Source organism: Myxocyprinus asiaticus, chromosome 43 (genome assembly GCF_019703515.2).
Source record: "Myxocyprinus asiaticus isolate MX2 ecotype Aquarium Trade chromosome 43, UBuf_Myxa_2, whole genome shotgun sequence".
NCBI classification, from domain to species: Eukaryota; Metazoa; Chordata; class Actinopteri; order Cypriniformes; family Catostomidae; genus Myxocyprinus; species Myxocyprinus asiaticus.
This window is the reverse complement of record NC_059386.1, coordinates 25,807,108-25,830,167: the sequence shown is the minus strand read 5'-3', so window position 1 is coordinate 25,830,167 and position 23,060 is coordinate 25,807,108. Positions and strand designations below refer to the sequence as shown.

The 23,060-nt window shown below is 37.3% G+C and overlaps 2 protein-coding genes and 1 long non-coding RNA gene across 5 annotated transcripts; 1 reads left to right on the top strand and 2 right to left on the bottom strand.

Moving 5' to 3' along the window:
* Window positions 1-604: 604 nt before the first annotated feature.
* mdh2 (malate dehydrogenase 2, NAD (mitochondrial)) lies at window positions 605-5,173 on the bottom strand. Its single transcript, XM_051686312.1, has 9 exons — window positions 4,997-5,173; window positions 3,517-3,685; window positions 2,856-2,939; window positions 2,215-2,324; window positions 1,887-2,012; window positions 1,686-1,763; window positions 1,381-1,480; window positions 1,110-1,261; window positions 605-904 (listed from the first exon to the last, which is right to left on the bottom strand). Exons 1-9 carry the CDS (start codon window positions 5,057-5,059, stop codon window positions 773-775), a joined length of 1,014 nt encoding a protein of 337 aa, XP_051542272.1. The 5' UTR covers window positions 5,060-5,173; the 3' UTR covers window positions 605-772.
* Window positions 5,174-7,008: 1,835 nt separating this feature from the next.
* On the top strand, window positions 7,009-12,082 carry LOC127433862 (spindle and kinetochore-associated protein 2-like). 2 transcript variants are annotated; one of them, XM_051686152.1, is made up of 7 exons: window positions 7,009-7,079; window positions 7,924-8,049; window positions 8,502-8,591; window positions 10,033-10,209; window positions 10,922-10,964; window positions 11,096-11,228; window positions 11,422-12,082. In XM_051686152.1, the coding sequence occupies exons 3-7, from the start codon at window positions 8,559-8,561 to the stop codon at window positions 11,546-11,548; spliced, it is 513 nt and encodes a 170-aa protein (XP_051542112.1). In that variant the 5' UTR covers window positions 7,009-7,079; window positions 7,924-8,049; window positions 8,502-8,558; the 3' UTR covers window positions 11,549-12,082. The 2 variants fall into 2 exon arrangements, with proteins under 2 accessions (XP_051542112.1, XP_051542111.1); XM_051686151.1 differs by lacking the exon at window positions 7,924-8,049 and having other exon boundaries at window positions 7,019-7,079.
* Window positions 12,083-20,366: 8,284 nt separating this feature from the next.
* Window positions 20,367-22,759, bottom strand: LOC127433360 (uncharacterized). 2 transcript variants are annotated; one of them, XR_007895879.1, is made up of 3 exons: window positions 22,261-22,759; window positions 20,836-21,202; window positions 20,367-20,604 (listed from the first exon to the last, which is right to left on the bottom strand). It is a non-coding gene; the product is annotated as an uncharacterized LOC127433360 (long non-coding RNA). The 2 variants fall into 2 exon arrangements; XR_007895878.1 differs by having other exon boundaries at window positions 22,372-22,757.
* Between the last annotated feature and the right edge of the window lie 301 nt (window positions 22,760-23,060).

Below are 23,060 nucleotides of genomic sequence, written 5' to 3'. Positions count from 1 at the left end.
GTTATCATTATGATTTAAAAAGGAGCCAAACAACTATGTGATAATAAATGGATTCATATGATCACTATCCTTAAATAAGACACTTTTTTTGCATGATCAGTAATATTTTCAAATCACTGCCAAAATTTCACAATTTCTGCCAGGGTATGCAAACTTTTGATCACAACTCTATTTTGTTTATCAGATGGCAACAATCTGCCTCCAATATTTGTCACATTCTCATACTTCATGTTTCAACTTATGGAAGTGTATGTTTTTTACTGTACTGAAGTTTCATAACTTTGCTTATTTGTATGTGCAAATTAATAGTAAATTTATGAAATGTAAATAAGATCAAATTAGCATAAAATCCCAAAAGTGCATAATTTTGTCACTACTTCAGGGAACAAGAAATGGTATTGCTCTTTCCGGTCAAAATAAACAGGAGGACTAAAGGTAGGATTCATTTGTAAATACCATTGGAGGGTTAATTTAAGAGTTGCCTTAACCTCAAACTGCAAATTATACCTCAACAACACAGCAAACATAGGTCAATATTAGGAATTCATAACAAAATAGCAATTATTTGCATTACGTGGACTGAAGTACACAAAGATTTATAGAGTTGATAAAGAAGACTGTTTTATTGATGGATGGATTTTACAGTTTTAATAAGTACAAAGACTTGCTGCATCTTTGAACATGAAAATAATGTTTTTGGAAACCATGTTGCCAAAACAATGATTCAACTATATAAATAATGACATTTCACATGTAGCGCCACAAGCACACATCACTTCAGGTTTGCAGCAAAATCTTCTCCTTTCTTGATGGAGCCCTTCAGTTCATCCATGGCATCAGCTACCAGCTTCTCCTCAAAGGCAGAAAGCTTGCCAAGGCCAAGATTCTTCTCAATGCCATTTTTCTGAGGAAAGATCAATTTGATTTAAAAAAAGAAAATTAAAAAGAAAATAGCCAGTCATGTCCATTTCTTATTTGCAAATAAAATTGAAAGCACAGTCCATTTAAAACCATCAAAATTCAATTGGAGTTTATAATTGTTACTTTGAACTTGTTACTTCGTCCTACAGTCAGAACTATACATCTACAGAGGGTCTTGCAGGACTTACCCCAAGTAGCAGAGGTGTGGAGAAGTATTTGCATTCAGTCTCCTCAGATCTTACAAATGCACATTCAACTACGCCCTCCTTTCCATTCATGGCATCGAGAAGGGAGAATGTGAATCTTGCTCCAGCATAGGCCATGGACAAAGTGGCAGAGCCTGTGAACAGAGATACAGTATATTCTGTTTACACACACAAAAAAAAAAAGATTCTCATTCCAGATCTTCTATATGGTATTTTCACCTCTCTGGGATACAAAGAATAAACAAGAGCTCACCTGCACCAGCTTTAGCCTTTACAACCTCAGTTCCAGCTTCCTGGATCCTGCCTGTCAGTGCAGCCAGCTGATCTGCAGGGAACTCAACCTTGGGTGTGCACTGCAAGAAAGATAAGGACACATTAACTTTGTCATCTTTTAAATAAATTATCTAAAATTACTTTGGAAATACTCTCAAACTGACCTTCAAACACTACAGCAAAATGTATTTGTTTGCAATATTCCTATTGTTAATTTATCGCTTCAAATGAATAAAATAGCAAAGATGAAGTTAGAAGACATTTGCATTAAGACATTTGCTCTACCTGTGAAATAAGAGGAATGATGGTCTTTCCTGCATGACCTCCGATGACGGGCACATTGACTCGGGCAGGATCAAGACCCTAGAAACGCAGGAGCAATGAAAACAAATGCCCGGCTGTGAACACTTAAAATCAAAGCAAATCTGCACTTCAAAACCACTACTATTGTACTCGTTATTGAATTTCAAGAACCATGAAACTCACTTTGAGCTCTGCGACAAAAGTGTTGGCTCTGACGATATCCAGTGTTGTGACACCAAACACTCTGTTGGGGTTGTAGACACCATGTTTCTTCATAACCTCAGATGTGATGGGGATAGTGGAGTTCACCTGAAATCACAATAATATTAAAGTACAAGAATACTGCATCAGTTGCAACATCACAATTTATAATATCTTAATAGTCAATGGCATTATCAATTTATATATACACAGTGGGCACCCTTCTACACACCCTTTCGGCATTTAAACAGCTAAAAAGTGATATCTCAGCAGTGACAGATTCTCTCTTATCCTGAGACCTTATACTTACTGGGTTTGAAATGATGCAGATCATGGCCTGAGGGCAGTTACGGGCACAGGCATCAGCTAGTGTGGCCACAATGGTGGCATTGGTGTTGAACAGATCATCACGGGTCATACCTAGAAACAGGAAGAAAGGCTTTATCTTTAAAGATTCTGGATTTATAGGAGCCCATGAGAATTTCTCTTTAAAGTCAACAAGAAACCAAAATTGACCCCATTTAAAACACATTCCTGGTCTTATTGTCAATGATTAATCAATAGAAATTATATAAAAACGTCTTCATAATCCTTAATAAAAATGTAACAGAACTTGCTCTGCCTTTGAAATGGCTTTCTTTTTCACCTGATGTCTCCCTCTTATTTTTCAGCCCCTCCAATTTAACCACCTTTTTCTTTTTTGACATTTCAGTAACTTTTTTACATTTAGAATTTTCACAGTCCAATCAATTTCCAATCGATAAAATCAAGCATCACCCAACATTTTTCTTGTCGAATACCCTAATTCACTCAGAATGCATCACAATTCAGAAGTAAAATGGGTTGCAAGCACCATTTGCCATTGACTTTAAATCATGTTGAAATTCACTTAAAATAAAAAGGTAAAAAAAAAAAAATAATAATAATAATACATTTTATATATATACCCACCAGGCTTCCTTGGGACACCAGCGGGGATGACAACAACTTCACAGCCTTTCAGTGCTGCATCCAGCTGATCTGGGCCCATGAATCCTGCAAGGCAAGACAGTGAACTCTATTGCGGAGCTATTCAGAGCAGTAAATATGACTTGGCTCTCTGCAGATAATCACTAAAATAGAGCTGAGAACTTTTTAGGGATATTTTTTATATCTTTTCTCCCAATTTGGAATGCCCAATTTCCACTACTTGGTAGGTCCTCGTGGTGGCGGGTTACTCACCTCAATCTGGGTGGCGCAGGACAAGTCTCAGTTGCCTCCGCTTCTGTCTGTCATCAGTCTGCGCATCTTATCATGTGGCTCGTTGTGCATGACACCGCGGAGACTCTGCGTGTGGAAGCTCCTGCTACTCTCCGCGATCCACGCACAACTTACCATGCACCCCATTGAGAGCAAGAACCACTAATCGCGACCACGAGGAGGTTACCCCATGTGACTCTAGCCTCCCTAACAACCGGGCCAATTTGGTTGCTTAGGACACCTGGCTGGAATCACTCAGCACACCCTGGATTCGAACTCGCTACTCCAGGGGTGGTAGACTTTTTAGGGATATTAAACTACAAAGAAGTCAAGAGCTGTAGAGGCAAATCAGCACCAAAAACTGTATCTGTACCTGTGACATGGGCTCTAGTCTCAATGTGGCTGAGGTCAGCTGCCACTCCAGGAGTGTGGGCGATATCATAGAGTGCAAGGTGGCTCACTAAAGGGCTGTTCTTCAGCAGGAGGGACAGGGGCTGCCCAATGCCACCTGAGGCACCCAAGACAGCTACCTTGGCATTGTTCTGAAAGGATAATTTTTTTTATATTAAAGCAATGTCACAATATGTGCTGCCCTTCCCTTGTTTTATCATTAAGGCAGTAAATGGCCATCTGACTCAACAGGCGATTAGATTTACTGCCTTGTATGGGTGTTGTAATATTAATTAAAATGGAAATCATAATCTGGTTCATTTTAATCTGGTTTTCAAAAGTAATTACATTTTTAAATAAAACTAAAATCTGAAAATCAAACATGCAAATTAACTTATTAATTATTTTGTGTGCCACATACAAAACACACATACTGTAGCACAATGCACCAAAACATTATTGATCTTGACCTTGGGACCTTTCATTCTGGAAATAAGGCAGTGGGAATTTTTACTACCGCTCAGTTGGGGATGAGGGAGGGTTTAAAGACCAAGTGATTAAAGATTCTGTAAACTGCTAAGACGCACGTACAGAGAACGTTTGTATGGCAAATATGCTTACTGAAAACAAACTAATTAGTGTTTTACAAATTGGCAACTGAACTGTCTTTTTTCTTGTGATTCCATAGGGTAAACCACAAACTGCACAGATTGCACTAGAAAAATAATGTAATGTTAAAATGGTTCTGTATGTGGGAATAAAATTACAAACTTTATTAAAGCCAAACTTTTCTTACATGAAAAACGTATAAGAGTGCACCTGATGGAGAATCTTTACTGTTTCCTGTAGCGAACTGCCAATAACAGCATCTCAGTGTATATCTATTGTGATCAAATGAAGTATGGAAAAATGATATGGAAATAGGTTCCTCCCTTAAGAGAGTCCAAAACTGTGCACAAAATCTAAATTAAATAGGTCTGATCTCTCATTACAGATTAAGACATCTTGTAACACTTACTACACAACAGTGAGCCAAGTAGCTGATTATAGTGCTGAACTTTTTAAGAAGGAACTTGAATCAAAGTGATACCTCCTCTAACCATGATGATCCACCCAGGCAGACTAAAAGAGTTGGCAACTTGGCATGGTCAACTAAACATGACCATATGACTGAGAAGCAAGTTTACCATGTTGCAACACCTTCACTTCAATGTGGTGGCAAAATGTCAAAGCAAGGTACCTTTCCTAGCTGCAGATATACTTAACATGTATCGCAGTTTAGTTTGATCTTCTTCATAATGTAGTAACAGCTCCATTATAGCTTTTAATCTATCATTCTTCATTTCATAAGAATAAAGTGAGCACGCCAAGTCTCAGCTTGACATGGTAGCTTCACCATTCACTTATATGCATCATGGAGGCTAATGTTAGCCTTCTAATGTTCATAAAGATAACATTCGTACCTGCGTTGAGGTGGACAAGCTCCGGGCGAGGGTCGCTGTTGGTCTAGCGATGCGGGAGAACATGCTGGATTGATTTTTTGGAGTATTTCTGTTTTTAAATGAGTATTTGATGCAGAGCCCCTCCTGACTGTGACTCCAACGTCCTCTAACAAGACAACCGGTTGAGAGCGAGTGCACGGTGCAACCAAGCTTTGTTGAAGCTGTGAGATATTGTCCCCATCTGATTGGCGGAGCGTTGAATATGCAGTGCTGTGATTTAACAAAAGGGCTGTCAGTCATTCCTGAGTAGGCGGGGTTTATCTCTGCATATTTTCGTCAGTCGTTCACCTTGTGGCGGTCGATTGGTCGGTTTTGCGTGACACGTCATCGCCTCTGCAAAATAATTTTTCTAACTACTCATAAAAGAAAAACATGAGTGAACTTTTTTCTTACTATTTTAATACAGCAAGAGTGAGCATATAATGTTCGAATATTCTATAATATTCTTTACAAATAGTTCAAGAAAAACTCCAACTGGCCTATTAAAGGTGCACTCAGTCATTTTTTCCTCATTAAAAAAGTTTAACCACTAAACTCTAAAGACATGAACTGTAAAGTAATCATGGCTGACTGTGAATACCAAATTTCTACAATGGAATCTGAAACTGTAAAGTGGATGCAGCGTCATTTAAAATCAATAGTTTTCAGTTTCAGATGCCATTGTAGAAAATTAGTATTCACAGTCAGCCATGATTACTTTAATCAATGAGTGAAAGTGTCAAATAAATGATGGTTACTGAGATTAAGCAAGTAATATTCGGCTGGTCATGTGATTCTAACATGGCAGCCCCCATGTGCGGACCCTCTCCATGTAGAATAAAACAGCTTTTATAAGGTTACTGATATGACTGGAGTCTTCATTTTAGTTTGAGTGGTCATGATTTAAAATTCATGTCTTTAGGAGTAAAACATTTTTAATGAGGAAAAAATTACTGAGTGCACCTGTAAGACTAGTTGTAAATATTGAATCGCTGCACTGATTTCAATGAGAGCAATGCCTTGAATACTTGCAGGGATAATTTATTTGCTGTCTTGAAAGAGTTAGTGCTTTGACAGTTGTCTGACTTTTGTGTAAAAGCCAGGTGTGTTATTCATATTTCACCATGAACATGTCATTCCTATGACATTTCACATTCTGACACCACCAGACCGTCATATCTCTGCAGTTCAATTGTCATTTAAAGTATCATTTTTGTCAACCAATGCCATTTTCGTAGTCGCTGGGTATGTAAGGACATACCACCATATTATTCCTACTGGGAATGCTATTTGCAGTAAGTACACCGTGCACCTACTATATTTGTGAAAATGTGCATTATACTACAGTGCATGGGATACTATATCCAACAATCCAGTGCTATGCTATGTGTGTCACCCAAAATCGATTGGATGATTGCTTCAGAAGACATGGATTAAATCAGCTGAGTTTTATGGATTACTTTTATGCTGCCTTCATGTACTTTTTGGAGCACAGGTGTTGTGCTTGCATTGTATGGACAAACAGACATCATATATCCATTAAAATATCTTTGTTGTATTGATCTACAGAGCTGACATATTCTTCTAAAAATTTTCGTTTGTGTTCTGCAGAAGAAAGAAAGTCATACACATCTGGGATGACATGAAAGTGAGTAAATGATGAGGCAATTTTCATTTTTGGGTGAACTATTCCTTTAATAACTGAATGGCTCTTGCTCATTTTAAACAAGCAACATAGTGCGGTCATTTGACAACAATGTAGCAGTTTAAAACATGCATTGTTTCATATATTCGTTTTAAATAGTATACACTACAGTATACACTACAGTATACACTGTGTTGTATATTCTAGGTAGTACGTCAGTATTCCATTCCAAACAGCGCTCCTTTTCCTCTCATTCTTCTTATCAGCGGTGCTTCCAAATTGACCAATCATCTTCAACTCTCCCTGACAGCTAACCAATCAGAGAAGGCTTTGAGATCTGCTGCGAGCTTCATATTTCCGGGGCTGCTTCAAGAATGTAAACTATTCAACATGGAGACTGTTGATAAGCTGGAGGCGATGGTAAGCTGTGTTTGAGGCAAACGTTTTATCAAATGTGTTCTCCAAATAAACCGACTGTAGGCGGTAAACGTTCAACAACCCCAGTGTTTTTAATGGTGACAACGGAAAGTAGAATAAAACAATAAGGTTTACACGCTTTCTGCATGTCTCTTACTTTCCTACTTGTCGGAGGGGAGAACATTACGAAAAACATGTAGCTGAGTGGCTAACTAGTGCCACTGCTCATGACATTATACTGTCACATTTACAGCGAAAAACAGTATTTATATGACTGAAGTACTGTAAGCGCATACTTTGGAACGAAACAATGTCACCCAGCTCGAAAATTGTATATTTGGTCCGGTATGTGATCGGCGGTGTGTGCGCGAGGGCCTGTTGAGTCACCGAGACTGCGCGCTGCAATAAAAACACGCTCTACATATCTTGATTTGTTTTGTCAGTGCAGTTCGTGTTTTACACATATTGTCATAACGATTATGAACTGATAGTTACAGGTTCATGATAAACAAAATATGCCCATTGCTTTTGCAATAGCACGCGCACAGATCTCTTCGTTGCAACTTTTTTTAAAGTAGTTTGGCGATTTGCATGTGGCAAAATCTCCTTAAAGCACAGCCTTTTACTATGCAATGATTTAAGTAAAATCTTGATAACTTAAACACCCTTCTTTAGGAATACTTTGTTATATCATCAGTAAGTGGTGCCAATAGGGGGCGCAAGTTCTGAGTACTAGAGTGCCTATGTGACTAAAATGTTTAGTTTAGGTATAATGTCTATAATTACAACTGTGTCTTTCCTCAGGGTTTTAATTGACATTTTTATTTGTCTTTATTGGATGTTTCAGCATGCAAAAGGACCACCCTGATTCCTTGCTGTCTGTCCAGTGCCCCTTTTATATTGTACTACTGATAACCCAGTTATTAAAGCAGTGCAATGTTAAAAGGGCATTGGCCAGGGATTTTTCTCACAGGTAGGGTCAGCTTCCTGCTCAGCTGTATCAAGTGTTGATATTGCTGTTAACAGGTGCTCTGACTTCATTGCACTACTGTATTGGACAGCTAGCAGTGCAATAGTATTGTCAAAGCATCTGTAAGCAGTTTTGCACGATGTTTGAAACTTTTCAAAGCAATTTAGAAGCTCTGTTAATATATTCCATACGGGACCTCCACAACACTTGGCAAACTGTTGTGTTTATTTTCTGTCTTTTACAGGTAATAATGTTAATCCTAATTCCTGGGACCCTATCAGTATTGCCTCTGCTATGTTCAGAGTAGTGCAATATTGCTAATAGGGTTTCAGGTTTTGGGTTGTACTGCCAGTAAATGTGTCAAAACGAGTGAACAGCAACCCCAGTCCATAGCGGTTAGCGCAAACCATCTAAATGCATACCGAATTATGGTGTTTAGAAGTGTGTCCTTGTAGTTCCAGAAAGCAGAGGCTGGTATAGAATATGTGGAAAAGCAGCTGAAATTTGACTTCATGACCAATGCTCGAGAGGCTGGCTCATTCGAGGTGAGTTCATAGTCCTGCATTTTCTTTTTTAACCCTCCTATTGTGTTCAGAATCTGCATACACCTTTTGCATTCGTGGGTCAATTTTGACCCAGTGGAATTCAAGCTTATAAATCATTCATGACCTGATGGTTTTCATCTAAAACTATATTGTAAGTCATTAATAAGTTCCTAACTGTTCATACATGTAAAAAGGTTGATATTTTTGGCATGGTAACTGACAAATATAAAAGTTATTAATTAAAATGCCATTCTTTTTATTAATAATAAAATGTAGAAATTCTTCGACATTTCGAAATATACATTAACTACAGCGGAATCAGTGTAATACATGTGAAGACATCGTTTTTTATCAACATGTCTGTGAAATTTTATCTAAATATAACAATATGCAATTTATATTAACATCTAATGTGAGAATTACTATTAATTTGAATTAATTTCCTATTACTCATAACTGCTCAATACAACTTGGTGGTAAAAAGTTATGAAACCAATTAATTATTTTTCAACTAAACATAATCAAAACAGCTTTACAACTCAAGTATACAACATTAATAATACTTTACTATGTTTTTAAGTAAAATATATTCTATTTACTTGCATGAGCTGTGGAATGTTGATGCGTGAGTTTGCTGTAAGCTGGTTTGGTATCAGATGGCTGCCAAGTAAAATGTGGACAATTGGCTCTCTCAAGCCCTATGTAGACTAATGTGTGCATGAACAAAATCTCGCCACATCCCCTTTAGACTGTAATGCCTTTGATTTCATTTATTTGTTATGTTTGTTACATCTGTCATGTCTGTTTTGTACAGGAATGTGTGTGTGTGTGTGTGTGTGTGTGTGTGTGTGTGTGCGCGCGCGCGTGCGTGCTTGTAAACAAGATGCAGTCCCAGTGAGAGAGAAAGTGTGTGAGAGAGTATGGGAAAGAGGCTAAATGTAAGCAAAGTTTTTATAAGAAAAAATCTCATTCATAGATGTACTAAACAAATCTACAAAATATCATGTGTAAAGCCACAACTGATGCCCGGGTCAAAATTGACCCATGAACGCAAAAGAAAAAAACAATAAATAATAATAATAATTCTTTTTAAATGGTTATATCTCAAACAATCTTATTTAAAAAAAAAAAAAAAAATAATAATAATAATAATAATTTGTATTTTGAGTCTTGACAAAGTCACAAAGTTTGGTTCCCGTACTAAAAATGATGTGGTATTTAAAAATGTCTCCCAGGTCAAAAATAACCTGAATGCAATAAGAGGGTTAAACTAAGTAACTTAGGCCTTTGAGTGACATATTTAGCTAATAAAGCATACTGCCACAAGGTTGGGCGTTTCAGAGAACAATGCATTGATTTCCATGTAATTCTTACTTCTAAAATGGATTTCATATATTTTGACTGTATTGTGAATGTCAAACACTGTGCTTGTGAATTTCAGGGAAACCCAGCTCAGTTGTTGGAGAACTTATCGTGTATCAAAGCACGGCATGCAGCCCTGTGTGCGCAGGTGGAGGAGATCGTGGCAGAACAGAAACAATCTATGGACTCGATACGAGCTCACCTGGACACCACAGTGCAGCTGGTTCAACAGCTGCAAAACACATCAGATACACAGGTATTCATTCATCATGCAACATTTCCCCACCCAAATCTAAATGTAATCTCCGGTGCAATTTTGACACCATGACTAAATTGTGAGAAAATATTGTTAAGTTGGCATCCTGCAAAACCTGGTTGTGCAACTGCTAATTTAATGACTGGCTTATATAATGATATTTATATAGTTAATATAGTGGTGAATGTATTAACAAATACAAGAAATAGCTTACACAAGTAGCTGAGCAAGTTTGCAGAAGAAACAACAACCCTGCCCAGTAATGTAAAAAAAAATATATATATATATATATATATATATATATATATATATATATATATATAAAATATAGTGTCTGTGTTTTTTGGTTTCGGACACGGTAAGTTCTTGTTTGAATTAAATAAATTGTGCTGTAGGAAATTATGTGGAATAAAAGCTAATGGGCAATCTTGTGTTGAAGTTTCCACCACCAGCAGAAGAAGAACAAGAAGCGAGAGATGCTCTCTGCTCATCTGTTGCTGCATTGAGTGTAGAAGTCTGACAAACTTCGTGTTCCTAATTGTTTTTATTTTTTGTTGTTGTTGTTGTTTTTAAGGTAAATCATTTTTATGATTGTCATTACACAACTGTGAACCTATTAAAATGTCCACACAGTCTATACTGTAATTATTTGCTATTTGAATGAAACAAAAGCTACCTTCTGTGAGTTAATTAACCTGTTTTTATTTTTTAGGCTGTGCCTACATTAGAACCTCAAAGTCAAGCACAGTCTAAATGTAAGGAAAGAAGAAACATCTCTTCACGCAATGCATCAACATGCTTAAGACAGCCATAACACTTGGCATCATCAAAAGCCTACATTTCATAATAATTATAATATATCGTTTTTTGTCTGTGTGTCTTGCAGCACAGATTGTGTGTGAAGAGGTGACTGAGGGGACATTTGAGACTGTCCCGCAGAGCATACGTGGTAACTTAAAGCTGGATGACCTCAACACATTCTATAAGCAGTTACCCGAGTACTTCACAGATAAGAACAGGTTTGTCTAGTCATATTTGTGAAAACCCATCAGTTTTCAACCAAGAACCCTGCATTTCTCCCCGTTTCATAATAATTAAAGGTAAAATGTAGTTGTCTAAAACAAAATTGTGCTACGCTGTTATTCGGCATATACAGAGAAGTGTTTTAGAATAAATGTTCACTTCTATGAATTTGCCATTTTGTTTTTCCAGAAGGCCAATAGGCACGCAAAGGATGAAGGAGTTGAACATGAATTTCAGTGACTCTGCATTGAAGACTTTACAGCACCTTAAACTCATTGAATTAGAGAAGAAAGGACTTGTTTCGTTGCTTTCATGAAACCGAAAAATCAGAACAAACTGGAGACTGGCTAGTTTTAGGAATGCATTCCCCCAACTCAATAAGTGTAAAGCATGGATGACTGGCAAAAAATAGAGAAGACACTGGTCCTTAAACTTTAGTACATCTGTCAATCTGGACTGCATTTAAAAAAATATATTTTGTTACACCAGTGAAAAAAGACAAATTTGCTTTTATCATTCCAGAGCCTTTTAATGAATAAACTTAATTAAATGTAGTTGTAGGTTTTTTTTGTCCCATGTCTTGAGCAAAATGTATTGCTGCTGTATGAAATTTTATCTTGACCTGATTTAGAATCCTTAGATTTATAGAAAGAGGCAAAATTGACCAGCAAAAGTTTCCTGCAGTACTTTAATAAAGAGAAGCAGCTGTTTTTAAGTAATTTCAGTTAGAAAAGGCCCCGGCAAAGAGAACCAAATTGTATTTTAATGTAATACAGTATATTATAAAACATTTTAAATAGGTGACTTATCAATTCTTTAAGTATGCAATAAAATGTCTTTTAGTTTTGTACATGTGTCCTTTTTTCAATAAGAAACTATTCAAAATGTGTCAATTTAACAACATGAAACACAAACAACTGTAAAGAAACTGGAGCAACAACATAAAACTTGTCAAATGAAGTGTTATGTAATGTAATATATATATATATATATATATATATTAAAAATAGCAGGAAGAACACATTTAAGATGAGTTTTAACATAGAGATTTAGTAGGCCTATATTTTAGGTGCACATAGATCTCAATTTATCTTATTTTTTAAGAACAAGCAAAGCTGAGTTTTTTATGCTTATATTATTTGATATATCAGCAAATTTGTAACATAGAGGAACACGAACCACATGCCTGAAGTACCAGCTGAAACAAAAATGATTTAGATGCAACAAAACTTAATTGCCAGTGCAGTCAAAAACCATATGGATATCTGAGATGGGCTTCTCTTTAACAAGGCGGATTGGCTAACTCTGGGATGGGGTGGGAGGCTGGGAAAGAAAAATAGACACTCACTGAGCACTTTATAAGGAACACATGTACACCTACTTATTCATGCGGTTATCTAAACATCTAATCATGTGGCAGAAGTGCAATGCATAAATCATGCAGATATGGGTTAGGAGCATCAACCATCAGAATGGGAAAAAAATGTGGTGATAGTGATTTTGACTGTAGCATGGTTGTTGGTGCCAGACGGGCTGGTTTGAGTATTTCTGTAACTGCAGATCTCCTGGGATTTCACGGATGGGGCCCAACGGCAGAAGATCACGTCGGGAATTTTATTAGGACCATAGTGTTCCTTTTAAGGTAATCAGTGAGTGTAGATTAATGTTGATCCATGAAGTCTAAAATACTTTATTATTATGGAGATGTGTTCAGACATATTCAGTCTAATTCATAACAGAGCTAGACATTTAGGTTGTCTAGAGACAGCAAGGGATAGAAAAGGCCTGTTAAATCATAAGACTGAGATTAGAAATTAAACTATTGGTGAATGTTTCCACTGAAAAACGTGGAGCTTCAACACAAGAGTTTTGGGCTGTGAGATCAGCCCCAAATCCCTAAGGGTTCTCAGTCCAGTGGCTCTCTCCAAAAGCATTCTTTGCAGTTCCACATCAAGAGTGGAGTGAGCCCTGCACAATTAAAATATTCAAGATTGTTTCAAAATAATGAAAAAGAAGAGGCATATGCATTTTATTTCAGCATTTCATTAAAAACAAATAATAGAATAACTTAGATTAATAGAAAGTGCACACAATGTTCCATTTAAAGAGCTGGTTTTAAGATTTCACAGACCTGATTCCAAAATGACATGGTAAAAAGTGATGCATAAATATTAACCCTTTTTAAACTTCATTTTTGTAAAGCATTGTATTAAAGGTGCACTCAGTAATTTTTTCTCAAGAAAAAAAAAAGTTTAACTCCCAAAGACATGAATTGTAATTTTGCAATATATGCAAGATATCATGTCCACTCACATTAAAATGAAGAATCCAGTCATATCAGTAACCTTATAAAAGCTGTTTTATTCTACATGGAGAGGGTCCGCACATGGGGGCTGCCATGTTAGAATCGCATGACCAGCCGAATATTACTTGCTTAATCTCAGTAACCATCATTTATTTGACACTTTCACTCATTGATTAAAGTAATCATGGCTGACTGTGAATTCAAAATTTCTGCAATGGCATCTGAAACTGAAAACTATTGATTTTAAATTATGTTGTATCCAAGCAGCTAGGTGTCAGTGTAAGTCCAAGATGACACAAAGACAAAAGTTACTTATAATGGGGGGCAATATCAGGTTAAAATATGTCTGAACAGACAGTACTAGCTCTCGAATCCCTAGAATGGAAGCACAGTCCCCTTTTACCCAGAATACTTCAGCATCACTAGAAGCTTCTGTCTCTAGAAAGTTGACAACCAACAAAGAAATACACTAAGTAGTAACATTTACATAGCAAGAGTACTGGGTATTTTACCTTTCTGTTTAGTCAAGGCTGTGACTTATCAATGCTTCTTCGAGAATTAGCATTGCTTTCCACATTTGCAGAGTTGAGATCAGGGCCCTGGTCTGAAAAACAAAAGCATATACATTCTAATCCTCATTTAAAATGATGTGAGAACACAGTCCTACTGTAGATTTCTAGTAGGGGCATCTTACCATGTATCTGACATGCGGTTTCATCCTCACACCCTTCCTTCCTCTCTGAGATGTCTTTATTGTCCGATGCTTTTTCATCAAAGAACACTTGGTCATGCTCAAGTTCAGGATCTGATAGGTCCTCACCTACTTCCTCTCTCTCTTCATACACATCATTATGCAGGATAAGGTCACAACAGAGAGAGAACACAGCCTTGTCACTTGGAAAACATACCAGACCAGACTAGACTAGACTTAAATAGACTAGACTAGAATAGGACAGGACAAAACTGTCTGGCTGAAATCTAGAGGACACGGGTCTTCAAACATCATAACTTTTCCTTATTGTCATGTGTACATTTAACTTTGTATCGCATTTAAAGTAGTGCAGTTTAAAATTATAAAGTATTTCTGTGGTTGACAAATGTAAATGTAGTTTAAGCATAGCAGCATTTCACACTGCACAACACTGCTGTCACTGCTTTAAATGTCATATCAACTACTCATCACTGAGGCACAGCTGATGATTTCTGACTCTTTCCTCTGTTCCTCTGAGTCTAGTGGAGTTCCAGCCACACCAGGAGCATCAGCACTCTGACTTCTGTCAGCAGGTGCAACAGCCATAAATGACCATTGAATGATATCCACAAATAAAAATAATTGCATATATAGCAAAACATATGCAAATCGTTTAATTCTTAAAGAAGCACTCTGTAATTTTTTCCTCATTACAAAAGTTTTACTCCTAAAGAAATGAATTGTAATTTTGAAACATACACTCACTGAGCACTTAATTAGGAACACTATGGTCTTAATAAAGTTCCTGACATGGTCTTCTGCTGTTGTAGTCCATCTGCCTCAAGGTTCGATGTGTTGTACATTCTGAGTTGCTATTCTGTTTGTACAGAGTTAAATTTTTCTATCAGCTTGGATCAGTCTGGCATTTTCGTCCACAGAACTGCCGCTCACTGGTTGTTTCTTGTTTTTCGCACCATTCTCTATACACTCTAGAGACTGTTGCATGTGAAAATCCCAGGAGATCAGCAGTTACAGAAATACTTAAACCAGCCCATCTGGCACCAACTATCATGCCATGGACGAAATCACTGAGATCACATTTCCCCCCCATTCTGATGGTTGATATGAACATTAACTGAAGCTCTTGACCCGTATCTGCATGATTTTATACATTGCACTGCTGCCACACTATTGGCTGATTAGATAATCACACGAATAAGTAGATGTACAGGTGGACAGTCATACTTTGAGTCGGGGGACAAAGCAGGGAAGCTTCTGGCTAGATATGTAAAACAGAGAGAGTCTTTTTCTACCCTCAGTGAAATCTGTGAAATATTTACCTCGGCCACTGACATTAATAATGCTTTTAAAGAATTCTATCTTGATCTCTATAGTTCCACATCTTCGTCTACTGAAGAGGATATTAGAAACTTTGTGGAACCATTTGAACTTCCTACAGGCAAGGCTCCGGGGCCAGATGGCTTTGCTGCTGAATTTTTTAGATCTTATGCTACAGAACTGGCTCCACTTTTGCTAGAAGTTTATATGGAATCAATAAAGATTGAAAAGCATCCGCCAACCATGACACAAGCCCGGATCAGTCTGATTCTTAAAAAGGACAAAGATCCAAGTGAGTGTAAGAGTTACCGTCCAATTTCCTTGATCCAGCTAGACGTTAAATTATTATCAAAAATTTTGGCTAACTGATTAAGTTATGACATCTCTTATACATATAGATCAGGTGGGGTTTATTCGGGGCTGCAGCTCTTCTGATAACATTAGGAGTTTCATCAATATCATGTGGTCAGTGGCGAATGATCAGACTCCGGTCACTGCCATCTCACTTGACGCCGAAAAGGCATTTGATATGGTAGGATGGGATTATCTTTTTAAGATTTTGGAAATGTACAGGTTCGGGAATACTTTTATTGGATAGATTAAGTTACTTTACCCGGTAGCGGCAGTATGAACAAATGGATTAATTTCAGATTATTTTACTCTGGACAGGGGCACCCGACAGGGTTGCCCTCTTTCCCGATTATTGTTCTGTCTTGCCCTGGAACCATAAGCAGCCACGATAAGAAAGGAGGATGATTTTCCAGGGGTGATGGGGGGAGGTGTGGCGTATAAATGCATAAAAAATTGGGTCCTAGCCAGTGTTATGATCAGCAGACAGATTATCCTTAGGGGATTGAAGTCGGCTGGAGTGCCCTCATTTCAAGAGTGGTGCACAGAGATGGAGAGGGTAGCAGCATTTGTGGAAATGTCATGTAGATGGCTAGGCAACTTAGACTTATTTAATAAAAAAATGGGGCAGCTATTTGGCCTTTTTGGAGGGCTCTCGGGCAGGGGCAGTGGAGAGAGAAGTGTAGTTTTAAATGTGTATGATTATTATTTTTAAATATATTTTTCTTTTTTCTCTTTTTTTTTTTTTCTTCTTTTTATTGTGTGTGTATACTCAAGAGTGACCACAGGGATATCTGTTGAGGGTCAGGGTGAGGGTGGGGTTGGGGGTTGGGGATTGGGGATTGGGAGGGGGGGAAGGGAATAATCGTGGTTAAATGTTGATTCTGTGAATATATGTTTTGCTTTTCTGTGTCAATTGTGTGAATCAATAAAAAGTGTTAATCTTGAAAATATTATGATGAAATTTAGGTTTGGCTCTAATATTCCTTTCATAAAGACCCTCTTAACCTTTTTTGGATATTATGACTGAAGTTAAACAACATAAAATCAAAATTAACACTATTTGATTTTTAAATTAAACATCAGTGGTCTTATTATTGATTAATCCGTGCACATTATCTGAAAAAGGTTAGTTCTTATAATCTTTCATCACCTCTGCAACAACTTTCATTTTTTCTATTAAAGGAATGTTCTGGGTTCAATCTAAATTAAGCCCAATCCACAGCATTTCTGACATAATGAAAATTATTTTGACTCATTCCGCCTTTTCTTTAAAAAAAAAAAAAATTGAGGTTACAATTTCTCTGTGATTGTAACCTGATCACTCTGTGAATAGCACCATAGGAATGCATTGTTCCCGTTCAAAATTCAGATTTTTTGCTTTTATAAAGAAAAGTAGGTGTAGCAGCCCGGCTGAATACAACAATTGCTCTTTCACTGCTGTTTGTGATTGTCTTCCTTTAATTAGTTCGTTTTACCTATTTAGACGTCACAACATACTGTAAGAGCTAAAAGAAGCAAATAAAATAGTATGGGTATTTTGCAGGGGGTAAATTAATTTAAACAAAACATTGAGAAATACAATTTGCTATTTTACAATAAAATTACAAGTTAAACATAACATCTAAATATAAACGACACAAATCAGTCCTTAAACCAAACTAAACTGACACACAGAAAAGAGATACACAAAATATAAACACATACAAATAAACCATCCTAACTTGTGCCCTTATCAACCAGGTGCTATATCAAAACAGAAAATGTTTCTAAATGTTACTTTACAACTCTTTAAACTATACTGTAGGCTCATTAACTTTTAGGTGTGTGTTGATAGCTCTCTCCTCTTCCTCCTTCTTCTTCTTCTTCTTTCCGGTAATGGCCGTCCACTCCTTGGAGTATCTCCACCACCTACCGTATATTTGCTCTACACTATATTTTCTGTGTAGAACCAGTAACCTAGATGCTCCGCCTAGCTCCCATATCTATGTTTAAGGATCAGATTTCAGATGGTGCTGCGAGTTCAGCTCCTCCATCGTCCACCCAGCCCCCACACAGTCCAGACCTAGGTTTTGCACCATACTATATTCTATCTTCTAATCCTGTATTCCTTAAAAAAGTAAATAGTGCTTTGTATACCTGCCCATCCACTTTGTCTGTGCCCAAAAAATCCTCAGCACTCATCTGCCTCTTCTAAATATATTCCATTAAACAATTACGAGATGTACTAAATTTACTACAATACGTGCTCCACACTTTCTAAGACCCCACAACTATCACACATCCCATCCAGTGTTTACCCAAGATTGCCAGTGTTGAATTTAGTCCAGTATGTCCCAACCTTAAACTGGTTAATATTACTTATTCTCTTCTGTTCTTCCCTACATGCCTTTTGCTTACCACTGTCTTCATACTTTTATAAAGCCATCTACCTGTATTGCTACAGTCCCACCTTTCTTGCCACTCATTGTTTTTGTTTTTTGGGGAGGATTTTTCCCCTTTTTCACCCAATTTCAAATGCCCCATTCAATTCCAAATTGTGATTCGCCTCAATCCAGGTGGCGGAGGATGAATCCCAGTTGCCTCCGTGTCTGAGACCATCAACCCATGCATCTTATCACTTGGCTTGTTGAGCGTGTTGCCACGGAGACATAGCACGTGTGGAGGCTTCACACCATCCACCACGGCATCTGCGCTCAACTCACCACGCGCCCCACCGAGAACGAACCACATTATAGTGACCACGAGGGGGTTACCCCATGTGACTCTTCCTTCCCTAGCATCCGGGCCAACTTGGTTGCTTAAGAGACCTGGCTGGAGTCACTCAGCACGCCCTGGGATTTGAACTAGTGAGCTAGCGAACTCCAGGGGTGGTAGCCAGCGTCTTTTACCACTGAGCTACCTAGGCCCCCTCTTGCCACTCAGTGTTTAATTTCTTCCAAATTATAGCTTTAACCTAATTTTTCCCTAACGGTACTTGAAAATCAGTTTCTCTTTTATCGAGTGCTTTTTTGGCTAATTTATTCGCTACCTCATTCCCTGCCACACCAATATGCACAGGTACACAACAAAAGTATATTATCACTCCAGTTCTTTTTACCCTGTGCAACAATGTATACACTTCCATTAGCAAGTCTTCTCTTTCTGACCTTGCAGATAAAATACTATTTAGCACCGAAGAAGAATCAGAGCATATTACCACATGGTCTGTTATATTTTGCTCTATCCATTGCAGTCCTACTATTGTAGTAGTCAGCTCCGCAGTACATATTGATATGTTTTTGCTTAATTTCTGACTTAATTTATTTTTTGTAACAAATACTCCTATCCCTACCTCTTGTCTTATCGGATCTTTAGATCCATCTGTAAATATCTGCAAGCATGACTGATACCTCTCGCTCAAGAATGCACTTACCAAATTTCCATAATTTACTCCTCTCTTTCATTTCCCCTCGATTTTCTAATAGACTCGTATCAACCATTGGTTCTGGGGTTCTCCAAGGTGGATTAACATTTAAAAGCATTGCAGAACAAATTGGTATACCAATTCACCCAAAACTACTTCCTCCATTATATTTATACTCCCAGCATACTTCTTTTACTTTGCAGGTTAGCTGTTTATCCCCTGCTCCTTGTAAGCTTGCCCAGTATGTCATAGCCAATTTTCCCCTTCTTAAATCCAATGGCATTTCACCCATTAACACTCGAATTGCATTTACTGGGGAGGTTTTAATTGCTCCACAGCAGATTCTTAGAGCTTTGGCCTGTATTACATCTAATTTCTTTAATACTGTTTTAGATGCCAGGCTGAAGATCATACAACCATAAACCAAACTAGGTGGTATCATGGTTTGATACATACATAATAATGTCTCACAATTAGCACCCCAATGACATCCAGCCACCACCTGTAAACAGTTAATAATTTGTTTACACCTTGATTCTAATTTACTAATATGCTTTTTCCAGCTCAATTTCTCATCGAACCATAAACCAAGATATTTAAACACCAACACTCTTTCCAACGGTTGGGCATACAATTTCAAGATGCTATATACTATGTAGTTGGTCTTAGTTACAGAGAATTTAAAACCCCAGTTCAAGGACCATTCCTAAACTTCTCCAGTTGCTTCCTGCACTTGTTTGACTACCATCTTGAGGTTTCGACCCCTCTTCCATATTGCTCCGTCATCTGCATAAAGAGCCATTCCCATACTTATTTTAATATTATCAAACACAACATTTATCATTAAATTAAATAGAATTAGGATGATTACACTGCCTTGTGGTGTCCCAAAACACATATCTTGTGGCTCTTAATGCTATATTAACATAATAAAACAAACAAACAAACAAAAAAAACTCCCAAAAACTATTTAAATATCTGAGGGTTATTTACCGTAGGGACAAGTCAAAATTATTTTGTTTTGGTTATCAATATTATGCCACAAATGCTGTCATTTGAGCTTAACTTTTATTTAACAAAAAAGCATTGCACATGGATAAACACTGATAAAGATTAAATGTCAGAGAGATATTGCAGATTTTACTAAGGTTACAAAAGCTTGAGCTGGGAGGGAGAGCTCAGTAGAGTATTTGAGGAGTTTGGGGTGACTCGTGCATCCCTGGGCAGATGTGTCTGCAACAAGCTCTGCATTTGATGCTCACACCTCTTCAGGAAAGAAAGTATCTGTAGAGAAGAGCAGAAAAAAGAACATGTGGTATAAATTAGTCAGTCAAAAAATGGCTAGAATGTAAAATCATAATACTCTGCAAAACAAAATCTTTACTGGGAACCCTGCTATTGAACTAAGCAGGACATAAAATGAAGAGAGACAAATATTATTTGTTTTTATAACAGAAGAGATTCCTGGATCCCAGGGGCACCAAAGGATCCCAGAAAAAGGTCATCAGCACAGACCTTTGGGCTATTCGCCTGAGCACCTGCATCAGCCCAGTCTCTTGGTGTCTGCCCTGATTGTCATGGAGACGCAGGTCCCCGCCAGCATCCAACAGAGAACAGAGGAGCCAGGGATTACAAGAGAAAACTGCAGCATGGACGGGGGTACTCCCGTCATAACAGCGGTTGGTGGACCCAAAAACATTACACATGACACATTATGCTCTTTGGATATGCATACAAGCTCCATGGCTGATTGTGGAGGGACAAGGCACACAGGTTTGGCCATACTGATTCGGGTTTGCTCGATGCTGTAGAAGCTTCTCAGCTACACTTGCGCAAAACAGTGGTGTCTGTCCAAGGTGGTTAATGCTGTCAACACCAACATCTATGGAAGGTATAATACAAAAAAAAAAAAAAATAATAATAATAATTATAATAATTAAAGGAATAGTTTACCCAAACATGAAAATTCTGTCATCATCTATTCTAGAGGTAGACCGATATATCGGTTTGACTGATTAATCAGTGCCCATAGTTGCTTTTTGGAACTATCGGTTATCGGAAAAAATATATGCCGATAGTTGCAGATATTTTTTTTTTTTTTTTCCCTTATCAACAAACCTCATCTGGTAAAATATATACATACAAAACCCTTAATTTGGTGAATACCAGTATATAGGCTATGAAAAGCTTCATTTGGTAAATATTTGTATTTAGAGCACTGTGACATAGCCAAGTCTCTGTCATTTCAGAATAAGAGTCCCGATGTATTTCGGGCTTCTTGATAATTAACCCATGTTATGCACCAAAACTTAATTTCTCTGTTTATTATTGGGATATGTGTCGCACAGTAAACTGCTTTTGGAATTGTATTCATTATGGATATAGCCTCAATGTCTGTGCCCTTCCTAGGAAGGAAAGACTAATGCTGCGTCCAAATATCCATGCTTCCCATCTATATAGTATGCCAAAAACAGCATGCCAATGAAGTAGTATGTCCGAATACACAGTATTCATGAAGCAGTATGCGAGAAATACCCAGATGAACTACTATTTCTGGTGAGATTCTGAGGTGCGCATCAACTGGACACTCATGTTAACTAATGTTGTTAACTAATGTTGTTAACTAATGGAACTTTGTTGTAAAGTGTTACCAATATTTCTAAAGTAGAAACTTAACCATCTGTGAGGTAAATACGTTTAAATTATAATTGTTTCCTTAAGTCTTACTAGAGTTAGCGGCAATGAGAAGGCAAAAAAAGAGTTTAGCATGCAAACTAATCATCAAAGACATTTTCTTTATTAACTTATTGAAATTCTCAGGTATAATTAACTGTACACAACACACATACAGTATATGCTAGCCAAGTGACACCATTAAAATATGAATATTTAATTTGAAATAGATGTTAAGATTTTCTTAATTTATCAAACTATATTTACCTGTGAAAGTATATCACTAATTAAAACAGTTGACTAATGGAAAGCAGTTTGAAATTAAAGAAGGATTCGAAGTTAGTTCTTCAAAGTGATGCATTCTCGCTGGGGTTGTACCTGCTTGTTTTGATTATTGGGGGGTTAGCTCCACCAATCCCCCGAGAATCTACGCCACTGCCAATAATCCTCACCTGCACAAACTCTCAAAGTGTCATATTCAAACACTGCACATCAAATTTGCGAAGTAAACAAAGAAACGCCCTTTGTTCAACTGGCTATTATTATAAATGTCACAAGACCTTCAGATATAATGTTACACTTATTGTTTTCTGTTAAACACAAATTTGGTTTACAATAAATACACTCGCTACTACCTTAATTTACAACAAATCAAAATGATTAACAATTTCCAAATCAAGTTGTATTCTTTAAAAAAACAAACCAAAAAACTATTGCAGTGGGGGACTTTTATTTTGTCTTATCTGGTGACGGTACTGTAGTTCCAGAGCCCTTCTAATAAGTGAGCCTGACAGGATTAGGATAGCACTGCATAACGCGTCGGTCCCACAGACATTTTATGGGCGGTACACTGGTGAGTAGACAGAAGGCAGTTCTCTTTTAATTGATGTCTATTTAGGAGAAGCTTCAGTGTGCTGAATAAACTGCTTTTGTGAGGAAATAGCTCATAACTTAATTAATTTACCACCTGTCTGCTAATATTCAGAATGCTTTACACTAAACAATCCTTTTGAATGAACTATGCGTTGAGTTTTCTACGATAAAATGCATTGTTTCATAAGAGAAGA

What these genes read in the sequence shown, in the direction of transcription:
- mdh2 (XM_051686312.1), bottom strand. Translation starts at nt 5,059, where the DNA reads ATGTTCTCCCGCATCGCTAGACCAACAGCGACCCTCGCCCGGAGCTTG. An exon ending in TGGTGTCCCAAGGAAGCCTG is followed by an intron (nt 2,325 to 2,855) that starts GTGGGTATATAT and finishes TCCTGTTTCTAG; the next exon opens with GTATGACCCGTGATGATCTG. An exon ending in CCACACCTCTGCTACTTGGG is followed by an intron (nt 905 to 1,109) that starts GTAAGTCCTGCA and finishes ATCTTTCCTCAG; the next exon opens with AAAAATGGCATTGAGAAGAA.
- LOC127433862 (XM_051686151.1), top strand. Translation starts at nt 7,050, where the DNA reads ATGGAGACTGTTGATAAGCTGGAGGCGATG. An exon ending in TTGATAAGCTGGAGGCGATG is followed by an intron (nt 7,080 to 8,501) that starts GTAAGCTGTGTT and finishes GTGTCCTTGTAG; the next exon opens with TTCCAGAAAGCAGAGGCTGG. An exon ending in GAGAGGCTGGCTCATTCGAG is followed by an intron (nt 8,592 to 10,032) that starts GTGAGTTCATAG and finishes TGTGAATTTCAG; the next exon opens with GGAAACCCAGCTCAGTTGTT.